The 22,229-nt window shown below is 46.5% G+C and overlaps 1 protein-coding gene across 1 annotated transcript; it reads right to left on the minus strand.

Annotated features, from left to right (window-relative positions):
- Positions 1-1,838: 1,838 nt before the first annotated feature.
- On the minus strand, positions 1,839-21,892 carry CDCA8 (cell division cycle associated 8). Its single transcript, XM_049774999.1, has 10 exons — positions 21,783-21,892; positions 21,157-21,285; positions 18,141-18,181; positions 13,422-13,494; positions 9,323-9,396; positions 7,593-7,657; positions 5,863-5,958; positions 4,271-4,397; positions 2,901-2,987; positions 1,839-1,944 (listed from the first exon to the last, which is right to left on the minus strand). Exons 1-10 carry the CDS (start codon positions 21,874-21,876, stop codon positions 1,900-1,902), a joined length of 831 nt encoding a protein of 276 aa, XP_049630956.1. The 5' UTR covers positions 21,877-21,892; the 3' UTR covers positions 1,839-1,899.
- Positions 21,893-22,229: the final 337 nt, after the last annotated feature.

Below are 22,229 nucleotides of genomic sequence, written 5' to 3' on the forward strand. Positions count from 1 at the left end.
AGGGCAGATGGGAGTAACTTCTGGTGCCTCTGAGTGCTGCAGTTATGCTCTGTTCCCTGTCTCATCTCGAGTGTCAGGAAATGCCAACTGAACTCTTCATCCTATTGAATTAAGGGCAGATGCAAGAGTGGCAGTTATGGCTGGCAAAGAGAGAAAGGGGGCTATTAGTGAAGGGGAGCAGGAGGCAAAAAAAAAAAAAGGGCTTAGGTAGCTCAGAACAGACAGCTGGTTCTGACTCCCATGGCATGGGTTGCCCAGTGAGCCCCGCTCTGCTGGACTCTCAGGGTGCCTGTTTCTGAAGTCACATGAATCATTGATCCCCCTTGAGACCTTGAGCACAGATGCCAGCTGAATTTCAGGCAGGGTCAGCAACTGTCTGCATAAACTGAGAAAGGAAACTCCCAGAGTTGTGCATAAGCATACAGATGCAGGTTTATCTTCGTGGAACTCAGGCCTGCTTGGATGGACTTGCCCTCACTGGCAATGAACCTGCGCCTTCACAAGTCCATCCCTTTGGGATTCTTTGAAGAAGGCTTTTTTTCCTAGATAGGCTTCTGGGAAGAAAGGCCGAGTGAGTCAGTGGTGTTGGCATGCTGGGTTATTTGACTCTATAGCAGCAGGGCCTCCATTTTTTTACCCAGCAGCTCTGATGTGATGTTTTCTACCCAGGCACTCATGGCAGAGCAGCACCTAGCAGATCAGTAGGTTTAGCCTCCTGGAGTGGGAGAAAGCTGCTGTTTTAGCTCTCGTTGACCTCTCTCACCCCCATGCCTCCAGCTTCAGCTCTGGAACAACCTGGAGGAGGTCAGCTTCTATTTGACAGGCAGGATGAACACTGATTAGAAAAAATCCAATTTATTGAAAACAAGTAACAAGTAGCTCTGATTAGAATAAATCAGATTACATATATATTTACTCAGCAAAACATTATGTGCAAAAGTCTCAGGAAAGGAAAGCTAAAACAAGTTCAAAGTAATAGTTGGAGCTGAACTGGATTACTAGAGTTGGGTCAAGTCAGGCAACACAAGAAGACAAAATACAGTAAAGAACCACATGAGAAAAAACTGTGCCTTCAAGTCTGGGGTGGGGATGAGGAACTCATCCCCATAGTTTTGGACCACATTGCATGTTTCCTGGGGGCAGAGAGGCTGGCTGGAACAGAGGACAGGGATGTCAGTGCTGAATCAAAACAAGCAGTCCAAGCCAGGGCCCAGGTCTAACAACCTGGAGTGTGGCATAGGGCAAATCAGCCCTGCTCCCTGGGTGGGCCCCACAGGTGACACGAAGGCACAGCTGGACCCACCAAGGCCTCATCCAAATCCCACCAGAGAGGTAGCGGAGAAGACATGGAAATTGCCTCCAAACCAAGTTTGGTCTTCAGTAAACAGAGAAATAGAGAATGCTGCCCCAAGGCAGCTTGGAAAAGAGGAGTGAGTTGAGTAAGCCTGAGATTCCAAAGCCCCTTACTTTCCTATTTTGAGCTCCTGTTCTGACTCTGCCCTTTCACTTCTTTGAGAGAGGCCGCCTGAGGTGCAAGAGCAGAGGCAGAGGATGCTGGGATGTGGGTGAATGGACAAGAGATTCTCCCATGCCACCTCCACTAGGGTCAGGGTGGGCTGAGCACACCGACTTACAGGAGGCAGAAGGCAGCTGGAACAGAGGACAGGGATGTCAGTGCTGAGCAGGAAGAACTTAACTGGGAGAGTGACAGGGAATCTCAGTTGTGCAGATTAGCTGCAGTGTCTCTGTCACGGGGCCAGGAGGTGGGATTAGCGAAGTTTTATCTAGTTGATGGGGGGGGGGGGGAAGCATTGCTTCCCAAATGTCCCAAGTGGAACTTCACACGCAAATCAGCAACCAGAAAGAGAGGGGTCTGGTCTTTTCAGGTGCCGAAGTGCCTCATTTATGAGTCCGTATGCTGCTGCATATTTGGGCAAGACGAGTCTAGGAGAAAAAAGAGGTCATTTAGAGAGACAGGCTCTTGGGCATATTCGCACACTTTCTGCCTGCTCAGGCAGCACTAGGTGTGGGTGCAGGAAGGTCTGAATAAGCCTCAGCTCCCCCATTCCCTGCTGGGCTATCATATCACTCACAGTCATTCCGAGTCTCCATTTTACATCTCAACAAGGTTGTGAGATGGGAGAACTCTGGGACAGCTGGAGAACTGGGAGATCTGGGGGTTTCACCTGCCACCAGGACCGGGCTGCCAGGGCCAGAAGCCCATCCCATCCAGTTTAGTCTCTGCTCTCAAAAATCTCACCCCAAAGAGCTGGACAGCAACACAGGCAATGGTGCACTAGACTGGAAGTGTGGCTCTCCAAAGCCACATATACACCCAGGAGCCAGGTGAGCAGCACCCAGAGAGCTGTGGGGAAGGTTTCTTGCCAGAGAACAGTACACAGGTCCTAAAGACACAGTATCATAGCTGGTGCCCTGGAGTTGAGCTCTATAAACCCTCTTGCAGATGATTACCTGCTCCCAGCTCAGCTGCTCTGGGCTGGCTTTCCAGCAAGTGTGAAATTTTTGCTTGATAAAGGGCTTTCCCCTCACCCCAACTGTCGGCAAGAAGTGCTCACTCCTGGTGGTCAACTTTGTTCTCACATTCAGTACCAAGGGACAAATGAAGCAGTTTAGATTTTGGGGGGACTCTTCCGTCGCAGGTACTGTTAGATTGAGGACAGAACTGTTGTGAGGTAAAAAGGGTAATGACGGTAGTTTTTAAGGGCCAGATTCACTGCTCAAGCATTCAGACTTTAGAGTGATTTTCTTACAATTGTACCCATTATTACTATTATGCAGTGAAATAAGGTATTAGCCAGAACCATAACAGCCCTGACTAAATACAGTGAACTGAAGCAAGTGGTTGACAGAGGTGCATGTGTGGCAGCGAGGAGACTTACAGAGAGTTTCTTGATGTTGCCGAGGGCTTCTGGATCCAGCTGTGCAATGTCAACCCTCTGCAGGTCACTGGCCAGTAATCGCATGCTCTAGATAGACAGAAAAAAGGGTGAGTTAGGGTCCAGAGAGGTACCATGGAGGAGAGGCGTTTGCCTTGCATGCAGAAGGACGGTGGTTTGAATACCGGCATCTCATATGCCTCGAGCCTGCCACGGGTGATTTCTGAGCGTAGAGCCAGGAGTAACCCCTGAGCACTGCCAAGTGTGTCCCAAAAACCAAAACCAAAAAAAAAAGGGAGGTGCTGGAGAGATAGCATGGAGGTGGGGTGTTTGCCTTGCATGGAGAAGGATGGTGGTTCAAATCCTGGCATCCCATATGGTCCCGAGCCTGCCAGGAGCGATTTCTGAGAATAGAGCCAGGAGTATAACCCCTGAGGGTGAGTTGGCAGGTCCCTTAGGATAGGGATCTCCCATCAGCGGGCAGAATCCTCACATTCCTGACACTCCGCAGTCAGTCGGCAGAGGAGGGACGATGTCTTGGGAGATAAGGGCTAGTGGCCAGGGCGCCTTGTGCAAAATAGGCACATCAGCTGAAAAACACCAGAACAGAGAGATGTGCTGCCCAGTCCTCCCAGGAACCAGGTCCACAGCTTGCTCCAATTCACATGGGATGAAGCTTGGCCGCTTTCAGAATCGGAGCTTGTTGTGTGTGGCTCAAGCAGTAGGGCAGGTGCCTTGGCCAACATGTGCAGGGATCTAGTCTGCACTGCAACGCCCTACCAGCAATGCTGGTATAGCTCTGATGACCTGATCACAGGAAGGCATGTCCTGCTATTGAAGCTCTATGAGTCATGTAAAGGACTTGGAGGGTATCAATCCCCAATTTCTCTCAGGACAGGAGAATGCTGTTGCGTGGACACCCTTCACTAAATGCTCATGTGAAGAGAGAGAGGGAGTGAAAGGCAAGAGAATCTCCTTTGCTCTCCCACCACACTCCATCTAAAGTGAAAGGCACATTTTGTGCTACTCCCCTTTTTCAACAGTGCCCTCCCTGCACCCCAGAAATAGCTCCATGATCGCACACAACACAGTTGAGTTCATGGTGAACACAGTTTGCTAATGTTCCTTAAACCATAAGCACAGGAACCATGTCTTCCCCCATGCCGGACCTACTCAAGGACAGCTGACCAACAAATGGAACTATTGATCTATGCAGGCCATGGACCTTCCCAGTCTTGAGTCTCATCAAGGAAGGAAAACCAGGTTCTGAGCCTGGAGCTATGTGGTGGTCAAGAGCCACACAAAGGACTCTGGGGGAAGAGAAGTGGGCGATGTGCTGGGGGACAGGCCAGACTTCCCTAGGAACACTTTACCTCGCCACCAGCCACGGGCACAGTGAGGAAGATCTCTTTGCTGTCTGCGAGAGGACTGCCATTCACGGAGATGTTGTAGATGCGCTCCCTGGCTGCTGGAGTGCGCAGGCCTGGGGTCTTGAAGACTCTATAAAGGGAGAAAGTCTCTGTAAAGCCGCTGGGCCAACTGTGTGCCTGCAGGTGCTCCGAGCACTTCCAGCCCTTGCTAGCCTCAGGCTGCAGTTTTCAAGTCATGAACTTCTAAGGAGAAGAACTCTAAATTTAGGACTGACTTAAAAAAAGAAGGCAATGACTAAACACAGCTGGGTAAAGGAGGCTGTAATTATCACTCACATCTTGTGCAAGTCAGTTCTCATCCCTGTAAGCTGGAGGCCCACCTCCATGTGGATGCTATCCTTCCCTCCCCACAACGAACGTGTTCCCTAGAATGTGGCTAAGTGCTGTCTAGCAAGAGGAATTTTTCAGGGTCAAAGAAGGGCTTGGAGGATATTAATCTCCAAGTTCTCTCAGAATAGGTGAATGCTGCTGAGTGGTTTGCCCTAGATGCACTTTACTAAATGCTCATGTGGAGAGAGACAGAGGGGAGTGAAAAGGTGAGTCTCCTTTGCTCTCCAAATCACACCAATCATATTCTCAATTCCTCAGGCATCCTCCTAGAAACTTCCCAAGGGCAAATAGGATCATATAGGACAGAGGTCTCCCACAAACTTATATGGCTCATCATTCCCGTTTTGGGGAAAAATTATGTATTGCTCTGGGTCAGACAATAGTATAGAGAATAGGGTGCTTTCCTGCTGTTCAGCCAACCCAAGTTTGATTCCCAGAATCCCACATGGTCCACCCATCCAGCCAGGAATGATTCCTGAGTACAGAAGCAGGAGTAGTTCCTGAGCAGTGCTGGCAGTGCCCCCAAAACAAATTAAAAAAAAAAATACTAGGTGGGGTCAAAGTGATAGTATGGGGGTACGGTGCTTGTTTTGCATGCAGCAGACCTATATTAAACCCTTGGCATTCCATATGGTCTGCTAAGCACCGCCAGGAGTAATTCCTGAGCACCATTGGATGTGGTCCCCAAACCAAAACAACTGGAAATCTACCTTCTTTTTTTCTCCTGGGCCACCCCCCCAAATCTACCTTCTTTAAGTGAACCGAACACACATTCCCACCCTTTCACTCAGGATACTACATCAGGGAGTAGAGAGGCCCACTTTGGGAACCAGTGATCACAAGCCCCACCCCAGCACACAAACAAGCTTCTTTCAGCAATGCCCACAAGGCCCAGCATCTCCCCAAGATGGTGTCATGGCTTACTCCTACCATGAGTGAGGCAGAGTATTGAAAAAAAAAAAAAAAAGCCTAAAGAAGCTTAAAACTGTCCAGACATTTTGTTATCAGAAATAGAAGAGGCCAGAGCAATAGCACAGTGATAGGATGGACTTGGGTTTGATCTGCAGCACCTATGGTCCCCTGAGCGCCACTGGGTATGCCCCCCTCCCCCCCCCAAAAAAAAAAAAGAAATAGAAGCAAGTTTTCCTCCTTTCCACCTGATTAAGGTGACCCTGACAAGCCCTTAGTGTGGGCACTGGACTCACCTGGAGTCAAACCTTGGTGTCAGGCCTGGCGTTGGTTTCACCATGGACAACTCCAGGCGACTCATAGCTGGGGTCAGAATCTTACAGTGGCTGGACCTGGGGATAAGAAATGGCCATGAGGGGATCAGTGAAGGCAGCAGTGCGACACTCAAATGCTGACATTAGTTAGATACCATCCTATATGCTCCCCAGGTCTAGAATGGCTCCTCCATACCAGCCAGAGCATATTTTGCTTCAGCCAATACAGATACCATATTTGCCAGCGTATAAGATGACCCCCTAATTTTACAGTTAAAACATAGTTTAGGCCTATATTCGCTGTATCAGACAGAATGTTCCTGTGCTGCAACTGTATGTACCACAGTGAGCCAATCACAACAAGCAAAGGTTCAAAGGTTCTACTGGAATAGACTTCCTCTCTGACTCTGGCCAATCTGAGCAGGCTTTTGACAGTGTAGATTCGGGTCCAGAACATTGTCTAATTTGCATGCCTAAAAAGCCTGCTTGGATTGGCTGAGATAGAGAGGTGGTCCGAGCAGCCTTGCAGTGATTGGTGCAGGATCGAGTTGGAAAATTTGTTTTGTGGCAATATTCAGACAATTTTTGTTTAGCGGCATATTGAAACATTTTTCGGGATATACTCGGCGTATAAGATGACCCCCGATTTTCGGTTGACTTTTTTTTTGTTTGTTTCAAAAGTCGTCTTATACGCCGGAAAATACGGTAATTGATGGAAGGCATTCAGATGCTTGTTAAGAGGGCAGAACCCCAAACTCGGCATCTGAAGCTTAAGGCAGTGGCCCCCAGATGGAGTCCTGCCTACTTACCAAGGAGGATGTTTGAGTTTGTTCTCCTGAGGTGCCCCCCACCCCAAAGACAATGACTTCCCCAGGTTTGTTTGCTATGCAGACACTGCTCCCAAGTAGTAAGGTCCAGAGCAGGAGGAAGATTTCAGGACATTAGTGAGGGTGACAGCCTTTGCGATCAATGACACACTTGCCCAGAAGCTGAACAACATCTCCCAAGGGTGCTACCTCCCCTAACATAAGTGGGGTGGGAGATATAGCTCAGCAGTAGAGTACATGCCCTGTGTTCCATTTCCAGAACCACAAAACACCTTAATAACCATGTTCCCTCCCGTCCCAGACCCCAGGGGGAGGGCAGGAAAGAGAATGTTTCTCTTTTTTGGGGGGGGAGGGCCCACACCCAGTGGTGCTCAGGAGTTACTCCTGACTCTGCACTCAGAAATTGCTCCTGGTTTGTGGGACCATATGGGATGCCAGGGATTGAACCGTGTTCATCCTAGGTCAGCCACATGCAAGGCAAAAGCCCTACTGCTGGGCTACCACTCGGGCCCAAGGAGAGAGAATGTTGATGGGTAAACTAGAGAAGGGTTGGGGGGGAGGGCTGAACCCAGGCCGCATACATGGGAAACATGCCCCTCCCCCTACTACCACCATTACCAGTCTTGAGACTGGAGCCCTACTCTGATCAGTGGCACAAAGACCTCTTATCCCTCAATTTCTCCTTAGGGCTGTCCAGTAAAACCCACACTAGTTTGGGACTAGAGCAATAGCACAGCAGACAGGGAGTTTGCCTTGTATGCAGTGGATCTCGGTTTGATCCCTCAGCATCTTTGAGCCTGCTAGGAGTAATCCCTGAGCACCACTGGATGTGGACCAAACACTAAACCCCACAAAATTACCCCAGATCATTTGGACATCCATTACCTTTTACTTCTGCTCTTTTTTTGTATGGACTGGGCTCTTTTCTTTGATGGAGGACATCTTTTGACCTGAAATCACAATCAAACTGAAGTTACAAAAAGCCAGAAAAGTGGGGAGAGGCCTGGGAAAGCGGAAGGATGGATCACACACAGAATGACACCAGGAATCCAGTGACGAACATGATTCACTAAGAATTCACATCTAGAGTGCAAATGTCAGCTGAGAGTTAGGGAAGGCTCTTTGCTGATGGAAACCTGGGCTTGTCTCTATTCTCCAGCCCCTCTATATAAACTATATAAACTGGGAAATCCAGTTCCAGGAACTGTTGGCAGTCCCTAGAGATCCATCTGACAGCTTCTCCCTTCCTATCAGCTTGGGCTGTCTTGCAGTCTGCCTCTATGGCTCCGGTGCTCTCTCAGGTATCCACCCCCTCTCTCACACACTGGATAGCCGCCTAACAACTCTCTTGCTCCTCCCTAAGCTCTGGGCTGAAATCAGACAGAAAAGCTGGATGTTCTGAAAGGCACAAAGTGCTCAGTACCGCAAACAACTGACAGCATATGAGCCGCTCCCTTCATCCTCACCCAGAAGCATCTCCCGGGTCTGGCCCACCTCAGCTAGAGCCTGTCAGCACTTTCTTTCCTCCATCAGTCTTGCCCCTTTCTCTCTTGTGCCCGAGTTAAAATATAACAATAGGGGGCCAGAATATAGCAAGCAGGGAAGGATACTTTGCTTTGCAAGAGGCTAACTCCTGTTGGTTCCCCAACATCACATGAGGTCCCCTGAGCCCACCAGCTGTGATCCTTGAATGAAAAGCCAGGATGTGGCCCAAGAATCAAACCAAACAAAACCAAAACCAAAACCCAAATCCCACAACAATCTTCCAAATAGCCTTCTTGTCTAGTTTTTCTCACTCTCCTGTTTATCTTGAGAACTATTCTGGAAGACTGATCAGTCCTCTCAGCCATACATGTTATGAGAGTCACATTTTCATACCCGGAACATAGGCCATTCATTATCAGGCCCCTATTCTCTCTATACTCATCAGTTTCTATCACAGTCCTGCCAATCTGCTTATCTCCTTTAACAGGCTCTTTCAGACCTTCTGGAATTCCCTTCCCCCTCTCCTTCAGGAAATCTCACTCATTCTTAAAGATTTGAATTCTTTTTTTTTGTTTGTTTGTTTTTTGGGTCACACCCGGCAGTGCTCAGGGGTTACTCCTGGCTCCATGCTCAGAAATTGCTCCTGGCAGGCTCAGGGGAGCATATGGGATGCCGGGATTCGAATCAATGACCTTCTGCATGAAAGGCAAATGCCTTACCTCCATGCTATCTCTCTGGCCCCAAAGATTTGAATTCTTAAAGGTTGGATATAATGGAGGTAAGAGGTGACAGCTTCCTTTCAAAGATCTACCCTTTGCACAAACTTCTAATATCACTTTTATCATTATTGTTATCTATTTAACTGAGATCTTCTCTACTAAACTGAGAACTCTGTACTACAAAGATTTTCTTAGTTTGGGGGCCATACCCAGCAGTACTTAGAAATTACTCCTGACTCTGCACTCAGGAATTACTCCTGGTGGTTGGGGGACCATATGGAACGACAGAGATCTAACCTTGGTCAGCTACATGCAATGCAAGCACCCTACCCGCTGGAGTATTGCTCCAGCCCCTATTTTTATTTCTTTCTCTCATGTCAAGCCCTAGTCCTGATCCCAGCACCTACTTACTCTTGCAGTTTGATGATTACTTTCATTTTCTTCTTCTTCCACTATCATTTCATCCAGCTGCACTGCCCTTCGGGCTATAAGAAATAATTTTAACAGCATGTATTTCCTCTTGGGAATAAACTTATATGCATTTATATTTACATTTACATTACCAACCTAGTGCTTAAGGAACCAACTACATTTTGCTGGGGATGGATCATAGGCCTCCGGCAGGCAGACCTTGTGGTGTTCCAGCCCTTTGAACTATCTTGGGACCCGCATTCACATCTTTCTACCACACCTAACAGTATTTATAGTTTTTTCTGGTTTTGATTTTTAGGCCACACTCGGTGATGCTCAGGGGTAACTCCTGGTTATACGCTCAGAAATTGCTCCAGACTTGGAGACCATAACGGATGCCGCAGGATCAAACCACAGTCTGTCCTAGGATAGTGTGCAAGCAGGGTACCACCACCACTCCGGCCTGGTATTCATAGTTCTTGCAGGAAATAAAACCCACACTAACTTTTAAAGGCTGCAATTAAGAAATAGGCTCAGGGGCTGGAGTGGTGGTGCAAGGGGTAAGACGTCTGCCTTGCCCACGCTAGCCTAGGACGAACCGTGATTCAATCCCCTGGTGTCCCATATAGTCCCCAAACCAGGAGCTATTTCTGAGTACATAGCCAGGAGTAACCCCTGAGCGTCACTGGGTGTAACCCTAAAAACCAAAAGACAAACAAACAAAAAAGAAATAGGCTCAATATGAAGTTAAATTTGAAAACAATGTGGTTTCGACAATGGAAACAAATCAGTATGGTTAAGAACTCAACTGTGGTTCTAGGGAGATAGCACAAAGGGCTGGAAGGCATACCTTGCAGGTGTGAGACCATGGTCTACTCTAGATTCTTCACATCACATGACTCCTGAGAACGACTGAATATAGCCTCCCACCCCCAGCACTACTTGGTAGGGCATTTGCCTTACACAAGGCTGACCCAGGATGAACTTCGGTTCGATCCCCAGCGTCCCATATGGTCCCCAAGCCAGGAGCAATTTCTGAGCGCATAGTTATATATAAACCAACCCCCCCAAAATACCTAGGAGGTCAGAGCAATAGTAATAGTGGCTAGAGCACTTGCATTGCAAGTGGTTAACCCAGACTGAATCCCTGGTTCAATTCTATATGGTCCTCCAAGACCAGGAGTAACCCCTGAGCAATGCTGGATATGATCCAAAAAAGCAAAAACAAACTAAAAAAACACTTAGTGTTTTGGATGGACAGCTCAGTGTTCTGATGAGAGCAAAGGCCCATGCCAGGCTCTACCATTAACTGGGTCACGAAGCATTCTTCAATTCACTGAGCTATTACCTGGTCAATTCCCTTTTACAGATGAGGAAACTGTGGCACCACAATCAAAACCCCACATTGCATGGACCTCTGAGGAGTACCACAGGGAAGAATGAGACAGGAATAACCCTCAAGTGCTGCCAAGTGTGGCCTCAAAATTTAAAATCAAAACAAAGGTGAAAAAAATTTTTTTTCAGCTTTTGGGCCACATCTGCAATGCCCAGGGATTATTCCTAGTTCTGCACTCAGGAATCATTCATTCCTGGCAGTACTCGAGGGACCATATGAGATGTCAGGGGTTGAATCCAGGAACACACACCCTACTTGTTGTACTATAATAGCTCTAACCCCAGAAAAAAATTAAAATAAAAAGGGAACAGCCCCTTTATAAGATAATTTGGGCTTGAAATGTAATCTGCACAAGAACAGGTCTTTATTATTGTTATTACTGTACCCACAAATCCTTGTACCTATATTTATTAAGTGCCTACGAGCAAAAGTATAGCCTTTGGATGGCACATGTTATAAAGTTTCTTTTTTTTTGTTTTATTTTTGGGGCCACAACCAGTGTGGCTCAGGCATTACTCCAAACTCTGTACTCAGAAATCATTCCTGGCAGGCTCAGTGGACCATATAGGTTGTTGGGGATTGAACCAGGGTCCATCCTGGGTACAAATGCCCTACTGCTGAGCTATTCTTTGGCCCTGCTAGGTTTTTTTTTTTTTTTTTTTTGGGGGGGGGTTGTTTATAATATTTCTTATAATAAATTTATTATATATAATATTATATATTTAAAATATACTATATGTAGACAAACCAAGGTAACATAGAAAAGCTAATCATCACAGTGACGAAAGATGGTATCGAAGTGCTGAATGAATATCATAACTAGGAGATGAGCCATTCCAAAGCAAAAAGTCATGCATGTAATTGTGGGGAAAAAAGATCAGACTGCCGTATTTTCCGCGTTTAAGACGACTTTTGAAACAAAAAAAAAGTCAACCCGAAAATCAGGGGTTGTCTTATATGCCGAGTATATGCCGAAAAATGTTTCAATATGCCGCTAAACGAAACAAACAAACAAAAAAATCAGGCCACAGAGTTTCCAAATCTCTTTCTTGGGGGCTCCCAAACAGTACTCAGGAGATCTGGGTGCCACTTCTGGCAAAACGGTGTTGATGGTTCAGTGCTAGGGTCCGAGGATGGGGTGTTGTCTGGTTCATGTAGTGGGGAGATTAACTGACGTCACCAGGGAATTGCCAGAAAAAGTGCCTATGATAAGGGACCAATCACTGCAAGGCTGCTCGGACCGCCTCTCTAACTCAGCCAATCCAAGCAGGCTTTTTATGCATGCAAATTAGACAATGTTCTGGACCCGAATCTACACTGTCAAAAGCCTGCTCAGATTGGCCAGAGTCAGAGAGGAAGTCTATTCCAGTAGAACCTTTGAACCTTTGCTTGTTGTGATTGGCTCACTGTGGTACATACAGTTGCAGCACAGGAACGTTGTCTGATACAGCGAATATAGGCCTAAACCTATGTTTTAACTGCAAAATTAGGGGGCGGGGGGCGTCTTATACGCCGGCAAATACGGTAAATTACATTTTGACATTTTTGCCATGAAATGGGAATATTGCATTTCAGTAAGAAAGGGGGAGGGACCACTCTTCAGACTCCATTCCAACTTAGTTGACCTTAATTCCAAAATACCTAAGCAATGTGTTTAAGCATAAATATACTTATGGGCAGAATTTAGACTCATCAGTATTCATGTGTTTACTTTATACTGAAACCAAATCCATTAATCCTAAAACTACTCAGTTCAAACCTGGGAAGAAAATCTAACCCTTCAACTTCACACACTCATCTTTTCCTCACTGTGCTGCGGTCAAGACGTTCCCAAATACACACACCCACAGAGCCAATGGGAACATCAGTCTCACTGTGACTTTATCCACAACCTCAGCCCCAATGGTGCACAGGCGGGACATCCAGGACACTGCTGCTTTCTTCCTGGGCCAAAGGTACTAGGAAAAAGTATGTGCTCACCTTTGCCATCACCTTTGTGCATCACCTTTGCAGCATGTTTCTTCTCATGGCTCCCAAGTCTGTGACCCTCCCTGGCTAAATAACTTTTAAAAACCCTTTCCCTGGTATATTAAATAAACATATAAATTTATTACTGGGGAGAGATCTGAGTACTGAAGTCATGAGGACATAAAAACTTGTGTATGGGGCCTCTGGTAGATGGGTTACTCAATGGAGATCCTGGATTGTCCAGCTGAGAATGTGGTTCTTTTCACAGTTCCCTTTGACCCTGTGATGGCAACAAGAGCTGCAGCTGATATGACCACTTAAAACACTTCTCCAGTCTCATGGCCACATAGAAGAGCACAGACCTTCTAATTTCAGTGGAACTGGATTCAGTCCCCAGTACCACAGGTTCTGAGCACTGGTTAGAGCTCTCATGGCCCCAAGCCCCTCAGCACCAAAGGTATGGACCACAGCATTCTCCACAAGCTAACTCCACAAAGCTAATAGCAAGCAATACTTTCACTCTTCCTTTGGGTCACACAGTACTCGAGTTTGTCTCATATCAGTCCTTTCTACAAAGGACTTAACAGACCAACCAGAATCAAATTTCTGGATTCACAAGAGCAAGGCCAGTTGTAGTAGGAAACAGGCTCTGCCAGGAAGGCTTCCCTGAGCAACGACTGACCACCAAGAACCTCAGCTCTCTCAACCCAACTGTGGGTTTTGACAAGTACTCACTCTTGGCAGATTTCAGAGGAGTCTTAATAGCTTCTGCTGTTAGCTTGTTGATTTCTGTGATATCCAGGTCAGCCTGCAAAATTGCCAGAAAACATAAGGCATCATCCATCAAGTATGAAGAATGGTATTCTAACATCTACAATTAGTTTTATTGTTCTGATGCTAGGAATTCAACCAGGACCTCATACATTCAACACATGTATTTTACTTGAGAACTATCACTCTGAGCCCAGTTTATACATACATACATTTGATTAGTATAAGGTTGTTCCATGTTTATTGAAGCAATATAGCTCATCATAACACAATTACAACTAGATGGCTAAAAATCACTTCAAACGATTTGCTTCTAGCCACATATTCTTTCCTGTTCTGTGTATATAGAAGAGGGAAGCATATACCTCACAAATATATGAGTACTTAGGCGATACTGCTTTTGGTTTTGTTTTTGACAATTTGTAGTTATTTCCACTCCATATCCCATTGTAAATCCATGCCAAGGATTTATCTAAGCTGTCAAACTTTTTGCTCTTACAAACTCAGCTTTTTTTGGTTTGTTTCCCACACCAGGCAGTGCTCAGGGTACCATACATTTTACAAGGGAGCAAATCCAGTTAGCCCCACTGTACTATGTCTCTGGCCCTTAACAGTTTGTTTCTTTGGGGGAACATAACTGACTGTGCTTAGGAATCACTCCTGGCAGAGCTCAGGTAGCCATATATGCTGGGGTCACACATGGGTCTACTGTGTGCAAGGTAAGTGTCTTACCTGCTGTACTATTTCTCTGGCCCAATCTTTGGCTATTTTAAATCACCTATACATGACTGATAGATATGTCCACATGCCACAATGTTCAGCCTGCAGAGTATACCAAGTTGTTTCCAAAAGGGCTGCATTTGTTTGTATTCCATTGGCAAACAAGAAAGTTCCCAGGCCAGAGATAGTGTGATCAATACTGGTGGCTCAGGGAATCATATAAGGTACCTGGGAGTGAATTTGGGTCAGTCACATAGAAAGCAAAAACCTTACCCACTGTTCTATCATTCTGGCCCCCATATTTTTATGTTTAGTGTGGTATCAGACTTTTTTTTTGGGGGGGGGGGCACACCCGGCGGTGCTCAGGGGTTACTCCTGGCTGTCTGCTCAGAAACAGCTCCTGGCAGGCACAGGGGACCATATGGGACACCGGGATTCGAACCAACCACCTTTGGTCCTGGATCGGCTGCTTGCAAGGCAAACGCCGCCGCTGTGCTATTTCTCCGGGCCCTAGACTTCTCTTTTTAAAGTCTAAAGGACTTCACATTTTTTTGGTTTGGGGCCATATCTGACAATGCTCAGGAATCACTCCTGCCTGTGATTAGGATGGAAAGATGAGGCACACACACCATATGGGGGTGCAAAGGATCAAACCTAAGTTGGCTGTGTGCAAGACAAACAACTTAGCAGCTGTGCTATTTTCTTTTTCTTTTTTTTGGAGCCACACCTGACAGCACTCAGGGATTATACATGGCAGCCTTGGGGGACCATATGGGACGCCAGCGGTCAAACCCAGGCCAGCCATGTGCAAGGCAAACACCCTATCTGCTCTGCTATCTCTCTGGCCTCTAGTTATGCTATTTTCTATGGTATTCCTGGTCCAGCGGTGACTATTTGTGTATTGGAGTAGCTGGGAGCAAGTGTGTTTTTTAGTCCTTTCTGCATTAAGTCTGGTAAAATTCAGAGAGCTGTAAAGACTAGGGGTAAAAGTATTCATCCCTGAACTGGTGTGATTAGAACATTCTAACACTGTCTGGGTTGACAATAAACTGCAATTAGTTACACTGACTAAGATGGTTGGTATGATAAACTGGTGGCAAACTTGTTTCTAACTCATTCCTAAGAAAATTCAAGACTAGAGTCCAACAGGAATGAGCACAGCAGGCCTAACTGGCAGCCGCTGGAAGAAAACTTGTATTAACATAAACCTGTTAACATGGCTGGTTGGTAGCTGGCCTGAACTTGGATACTCACTATGCCCTGATATGAATGGATCATTGTGCCTAAGCTCTCTACTTTATATTTGCTTCTGAAAATCTAGAATTTTGACACATGCTGGATAGAAGAGGCTTAAGTAACTACTCTCCAGTAGAAACCCTGGACATGGCATCACTCATGATCTCTGGGACACAGCATTCCCATAAATAGTTTTAAGTTTGTCCCCTGAAATTTCAGAGTAGCAGAACTTTTGCAAGTGGTCCTGGTTTCCCCTAGACTTCATTTTACACACCTCTCCCCTAGGCTGTTTTTTTTTTTTTTTTTTTTTTGGTTTTTGGTTTTTGGGTCATACCCGGCAGTGCCCAGGGATTATTACTCCTGGCTCTATGCTCAGAAATCGACCCCAGCAGGCTTGGGGGACCATATGGGATGCTGTAATTCAAACCACTATCCTTCTGCATGTATGGCAAATACCTTATCTCCATACTATCTCTCCGCACCCCCCTTTTTTGGTCATTCAACATAATGAATGATGGCCCGTAGCAATACAACATACTGAATCCTGAGTTCTCTGAGGAATCACTACTCCTGGGACCTAATAATAAAAGAATTTTACATAAAAATACAAATTAGTCCCTGGGTATTAAGCTGGGTATTAAGTCATAGTAATTAGGACAAGAAGTCTTTTGATTTGGCACCGTAATACCAGTTATCTCCTATCACATGAGCACCTCTAACTTGTATTTCTGTATGTCTAATTTTTTTTTTTTTTTTTTGGTTTTTGGGCCACACCCGGCGGTGCTCAGGGGTTACTCCTGGCTGTCTGCTCAGAAATAGCTCCTGGCAGGCACGGGGGACCATATGGGACACCGGGATTCGAACCAACCACCTTTGGTCCTGGATTGGCTGCTTGTGAGGCAAACGCTGCTGTGCTATCTCTCCGGGCCCTGTATGTCTAATTTTAAAAGGGTGATTCATTAGCTGATGGGTATGATTCATCTGAGAGCTTTGGACCATGAAATGTGGATCCTTGCAGGAGAACATATTACAAAGAAAGAGCATGAATCAATGATACTTTATCGCTCAACTTTATTTTTCAGTTATTACTACTCCTCTCCTGTAATATTCAACCCTAAAGTCAATCTATTTTCTGATTGAATAACATCTGAAGTTAGCGGAGATGCATTCTCCACCCTTCCCTATAGTGTTATCAAGTACCCTTTAAGTCAGATCCCTTGATCCTCAAACTTTTTAAACAGGGGGCCAGTTCACTGCCCTTCAGACTGTTGGAGGACCAGATTATAGTAAAAACAAAAATTATGAACAAATTTCTATGCACACTGCATATATCTTATTTAGAAGTGAAGAAACAAAATGGGAATAAATACAATATGTGGCCCGGGGGCCATAGTTTGAAGACCCCTGAAACTCAAAGGCTGCTTTATCAATAACTTCAATGCAATGACTATAAATGAACTCATAGGAGGATTTACTGTATTTTCCGGCGTATAAGACGACTTTTGAAATGAAAAAGTCAACCGAAACTCGGGGTCATCTTATACGCTGAGTATATCCCGAAAAATGTTTCGATATGCCGCTAAACGAAAATCGTCTGGATATTGCCACAAAACGAATTTTCCAATTCAATCCTGCACCAATCACTGCAAGGATGCTCGGACCGCCTCTCTGACTCAGCCAATCCAAGCAGGCTTTTTATGCATGCAAATTAGACAATGTTCTGGACCCGAATCTACACTGTCAAAAGCCTGCTCAGATTGGCCAGAGTCAGAGAGGACGTCTATTCCAGTATAACCTTTGAACCTTTGCTTGTGGTACATACAGTTGCAGCACAGGAACGTTCTGTCTGATACAGTGAATATAGGCGTAAACCTATGTTTTAACTGTAAAATTACGCCTGGTCGTCTAGTATGTTGGAAAATACGGTAGGTAGATGTGAGAGTTCATTTGGTAAATCTGATGAAGACTGTAATAAACTTCTCTCACAGGTAAATTTAAAAATTGCATGCACAGAGGTAAGGCATTTGCCTTGCATTCGGCCAACACAGGACAGACCCTAGGTCAAATCCCAGCATCCCATATGGTCCCCTGAGCCTGCCAGTAGCGACTTCTGAGCGGAGAAACCTGAGCACCGCCAAACAAACAAATCGCATGTACATATCTTGTTTGATTTCCAAGTGCCCGTTTCTGTAGACCAACTAACAAACTGTCCCACAGAACTTTACATGTGGCTACTGACTGATGTAAAGACCAGCACATGATTTTACCTCCTAGTCTTACTTGTAGTGTACCTGGCACTGATAGTGGAAGTATCAGTGAAGGCGGGGAGGAGGGGAGAGTGAAAGGGAATCTTGAGAGTTCCCAGCGAGAGCACTGCTGCTATGGTATGGTATGGGAAGGTGATTTTGTCAACTGAGCAGGCAAATCACTGGTAGTAACCCAGGGACTTAAAGGAACTTGATTTGAGGCTTTGTCCTTTTCTGCAGAGGTCAAGCCCGAGGGCAGCAAGGAATCTGCCAAAAATAGACCTGGCTCCTCTGGAGGGCTGAGAACTCTGGGCCCCACGTACTTGGCATTTGACATGGACAACTTCTCAGTTGATACAAGCAGAAACTGTGCCCTTGTGGATCCTTTTCTATACAACACACACACAAGCTGGAGTTTGTGACTGGACTGACCCTGAAAACTAGTTGACAGGACAGTACAAAAACAAGATGAGCCACTTACAGTTGCTGCCTCCTCCAGAGCCTGTTTGCTTCCTCCAAGAGCTATAAAAAGAACATTTTTTTAGTCACTATAAGGTTCAAATATAAATTTATCTTCCTTAATGACCAAAATTATCTTTCTAAAAGTGGACTAATTAATCCCTTAAGCTAACATTAAGGATCTTCACAATTTAGTATAATCTTTTTCCAAACTTTACTCATGACCTCTTCTGTTGTTCCATCATATCAAAGTTCTTGTTTCTTCCAAAATATGCAGTCACCTCATGTAATTCAATACCCTGTTTCTTATCCCCCCACCTTAAAAAGTTGCTCTGCACCCGAAAAATGACTAATTCACTTTCCCAAACCCTGCTCAAGGGGCCTGACAGCTTTGCATGCTGGAGGTTTGGGTTGAATTTCCAGTACCACCTGGTCCTCCAAGTACTTCTGGGAGTAACTCCAGAACCAGGAGTATCCCCTAGCAGCTACAGATCAAAGAAAACAAAACCAAGCCCAGCTCAGACACAAACTGCTAGTATTTGTCAGCAACAAATTTCTACAGGTGCTCCATTAGGTGCTCACTGTCATCGCACTCAATCATTCACAGCTGTTCAAATGTGCTTTCCTTCTCAAAGTCCTGAAGGACAGAGATGAAACACCTACAATTTCTGATGAAAATACAGGTGTGTAATGAATATGTGTTGAATGGAGAGGTCTGTGTAAGGTTCAAATGTAGAAACTTATTTTTCTAAAGTAAAAGTTTTATTTATGGGATATGGGAGAGGCAAACATGAGGGAGAAGGGAGGAGCGAAGAGAGAAAAAGGGAGAGAGGGAGAAAGAGGGGGAGGGGCAGAGATGGAGAAAGGGAGAGAGGGAGGGAGGAGAGGGGGAGAAGGGGAGGAGAGAGAGAGAACACACATGCAAGCCAGCAGGCTTCTCCCAAAAGTACATTTTCCTTCTAACTAGAAATCCTATTTTTACTAGAAACCCTCACGGTATCCTGTTAGGAACTTGGGCTTTGGTGATCTAGGACATAACTCATTGGTAGAGTGGCTTGCTGGTGTAAGGCCCTACATTTGATCCCAGCACTACAAAACCACCAACACACCCAACCAAAGTTTGATCAGAGATGGCTACTAACTAGTTAATGAGCCCTTTAAATAAAGTAACCAATCTCTGTTCTCTAAATCTTGTCACCTATAAAAATAGAGATAACTTTTTTTTTGGTTTTTGGGCCACACCCTGCGGTGTTCAGGGGCTACTCCTGACCCTACGCTCAGAAATCGCCCCCCAGCAGGCTTGGGGGACCATATGGGATGCCGGGATTTGAACCACCGTCCTTCTGCATGCAAGGCAAATGCCCTACCGCTGTGTTTTCTCTCCAGACCAGGGGTCTCAAACTCGCGGCCTGCGGGCCGTTTGCAGTCCTCCTTACAACATTTTGTGGCCCTGCCCTAGAGGAATCTTTTTTTGTTTTGTTTTGTTTTGTTTTAGTTGTTTGGGTCACCCCCCCCCCCATGTTCAAGGCTTACTATTGACTTTGCACTCAAGGATCACCCTGACTTTGCCTCCTGCAGCCCGCAGGTAAATTGAGTTTGAGACCCCTGCTCTAGACTCTTCTACTTTTTTTTTTTTTTTTTGGGAGGGGGGCCCACACCCAGCGGTGCTCAGGGGTTACTCCTGGCTATCTGCTCAGAAATAGCTCCTGGCAGGCACAGGGGGACCATATGGGACACCGGGATTCGAACCAACCACCTTAGGTCCTGGATCGGCTGCTTGCAAGGCAAACATGCTGTGCCTTCTCTCCGGCCCCCGAAGAGAGATAACTTTAATACTTGATATACAGGGTCTGGAGAAAAAGTACAGTAGATAGGCATTTGCCTTGCATGGGCTGACCCGGGTTCATTCCTGGTAACTCATATGGTCCCCTGAGCCTGCCAGGAACAACTTCTGAGCCCAGTCAGGAATTACCCCTGAGCGCCAACAGTTATGACCCCCCCCAAAACCAAAACCAAATATTTGATACAATTATGAGAATAAGTATACATAAAACATGATGTAATGACTTGTAGTACCAGTTTTAATTATGTACGCAAGTTTTTTTCTTTTTTGTTTGATTATGCTCATCACTCAGTCTAATCAGGGCTTACTCCTGGTGGATCATATAGGGTGCCAAGGATTGACCCAGGAAATGTGCATGCAAAAGAAGCACACAGTTGTAATAATGCTCTGATCCCAATCATGTGCAAGTTTTTCTTTAGAAACTTGTAAAGGTGGGAGCAATGCCTTATTGCCTTATCTCCCAGCATCTTTGGCAACAAGCACTGTGACCACCAACACATGTCCACAGAATATTTGTAGAAATGTATAAACACATTCACAAATAAAGATCAAGTCTGGGGGTGGGATATCACTAAAAAAGTCCAGCATGAATGTAAACCTTGAACATCGATCCAGAAGGGGTCACACACTGTGCAACAAATAAAAACAAAGAGAAAGAGGAGACACAGGAGAAAGACAGCATTTCCTCGGACCCTTAGCAAGTGGAAGAAAAGAGATATGATTTTTCTAAAAGCGGCCAGGAAATGTTTTGGGTCCATGTGCTGCAACGTGTGATCTGCTCATGTTTAAGCCAGCAATTTCCATAAAATGCAAACAGACCTTCTTGGAGGATGAAAAAGCAGAGCATTGGTAATCAATCAACTTAATTAGGTCCTTCATTTTTAAATGATCGGGAAGAATACAAAGTGTTGGATAACGCAGGAAATGCAAGACAAAACTCACACTTCAACATGTTTTGGGATTTCCAAGGCAAAGTTGAGTTACTGACCCAGCAATCCTGCAAAGAGGCACTAGCACAGAGAAAACGCGCTGCGCTAACTAACACTACAAACCAAGAGAACTAAGCCCAGGAGTGAGTTGTTGGGGGGAATCCGGGTGCAACAGGCCTGCCTGTCATTTCCCAGGGGGGTAGGGGGAACTGCGGAGTGTGTGTAGCAGTTGCGGGACCTGGGCAGTCAGTGCCCACAGCTCTCACCGAAATAGTCGAGCCACTTCATCTCGCGCAGCGCCTTGGGCAGCCGCAGGATCTCGATGTTGTACAGGTTGTCCAATTCCTTGAGGAGGTTCTGCCGGTCCGAGTGAATCTGCTTGGATCGTATTTGCACTGCAAAGGGGTGGGGGCGACAGAAGCAGAAGATGGGGGTGGGGGATCACCGTGTGGGGGTGAATTGTTTTTGTTTATTATTGTTTATTTGTTTTGGGGTCACACCCGGCAGCGCTCAGGGGTTCTTCCTGGCTCTGCACTCAGAAATCGCTCCTGGCATGCTCGGGGGACCATATGGGATGCAGGGTTTCGAACCACCGTCCTTCTGCATGCCAAGGCAAACGCCCTACCGCCAGGCTATCTCTCCGGCCCCCATCTTTTTTTGTTTTGTTTTGGGGTCACACCCGGCAGCGTTCAGGGGTTCCTCCCGGTTCTACGTTTAGAAATCGCTCCTGGCAGACTCGGGGGACCATATGGGATTCGAACCACCGTCCTTGTGCATGCGAGGCAAACGCCCTACCTCCATGCTCTCTAGCTCTCTGGCCCCAATTGTGGTCACCTACGCCCTCACCCGCCCGCCCAAATCGCCACGACGAGCCCGGGGCTCCGGGCCTCACCTTCTCGGTCGAAGTCCTTCAGGAAGGAGGCGAGCTTGCGGCTGCGTACAGTGTCGGTCTTGGCCCGACTGCTGCCCTTCCTAGCCGGAGCCATGGCGCTGGAGGGCGGCTGCGGGCAGAGAGGGCGAGGTGAGCGAGGATGGGGAAGGAAGCGAGGACAGAGGGAGCCCAGGCAGGGAGAATGGTCGGTCGGGAGAACACTACGACTACCCTTCGCCGCCCGGGCCTGGGCCTAAAACGAGGTCCGTACCAGCCAGTCCCGAATCCCCAAACCCCAGCTCCACCTGGGCAGAAGCGTCCCGGAGCTAACCAGGACGTTGCACCTCCCGCCTCCAAATTCAAACTGCCACACGCTGACGAATGGGAACGCGCCGTCTCCGGAAAAGTAGCGCAAACTGTCCAATCACGAGCAAGTTCTGCCAGCCGCCGGCCAATCCGCGAGCGGAA

The sequence above is a fragment of the Suncus etruscus genome, chromosome 6 (assembly GCF_024139225.1).
Source record: "Suncus etruscus isolate mSunEtr1 chromosome 6, mSunEtr1.pri.cur, whole genome shotgun sequence".
Taxonomy (NCBI): Eukaryota; Metazoa; Chordata; class Mammalia; order Eulipotyphla; family Soricidae; genus Suncus; species Suncus etruscus.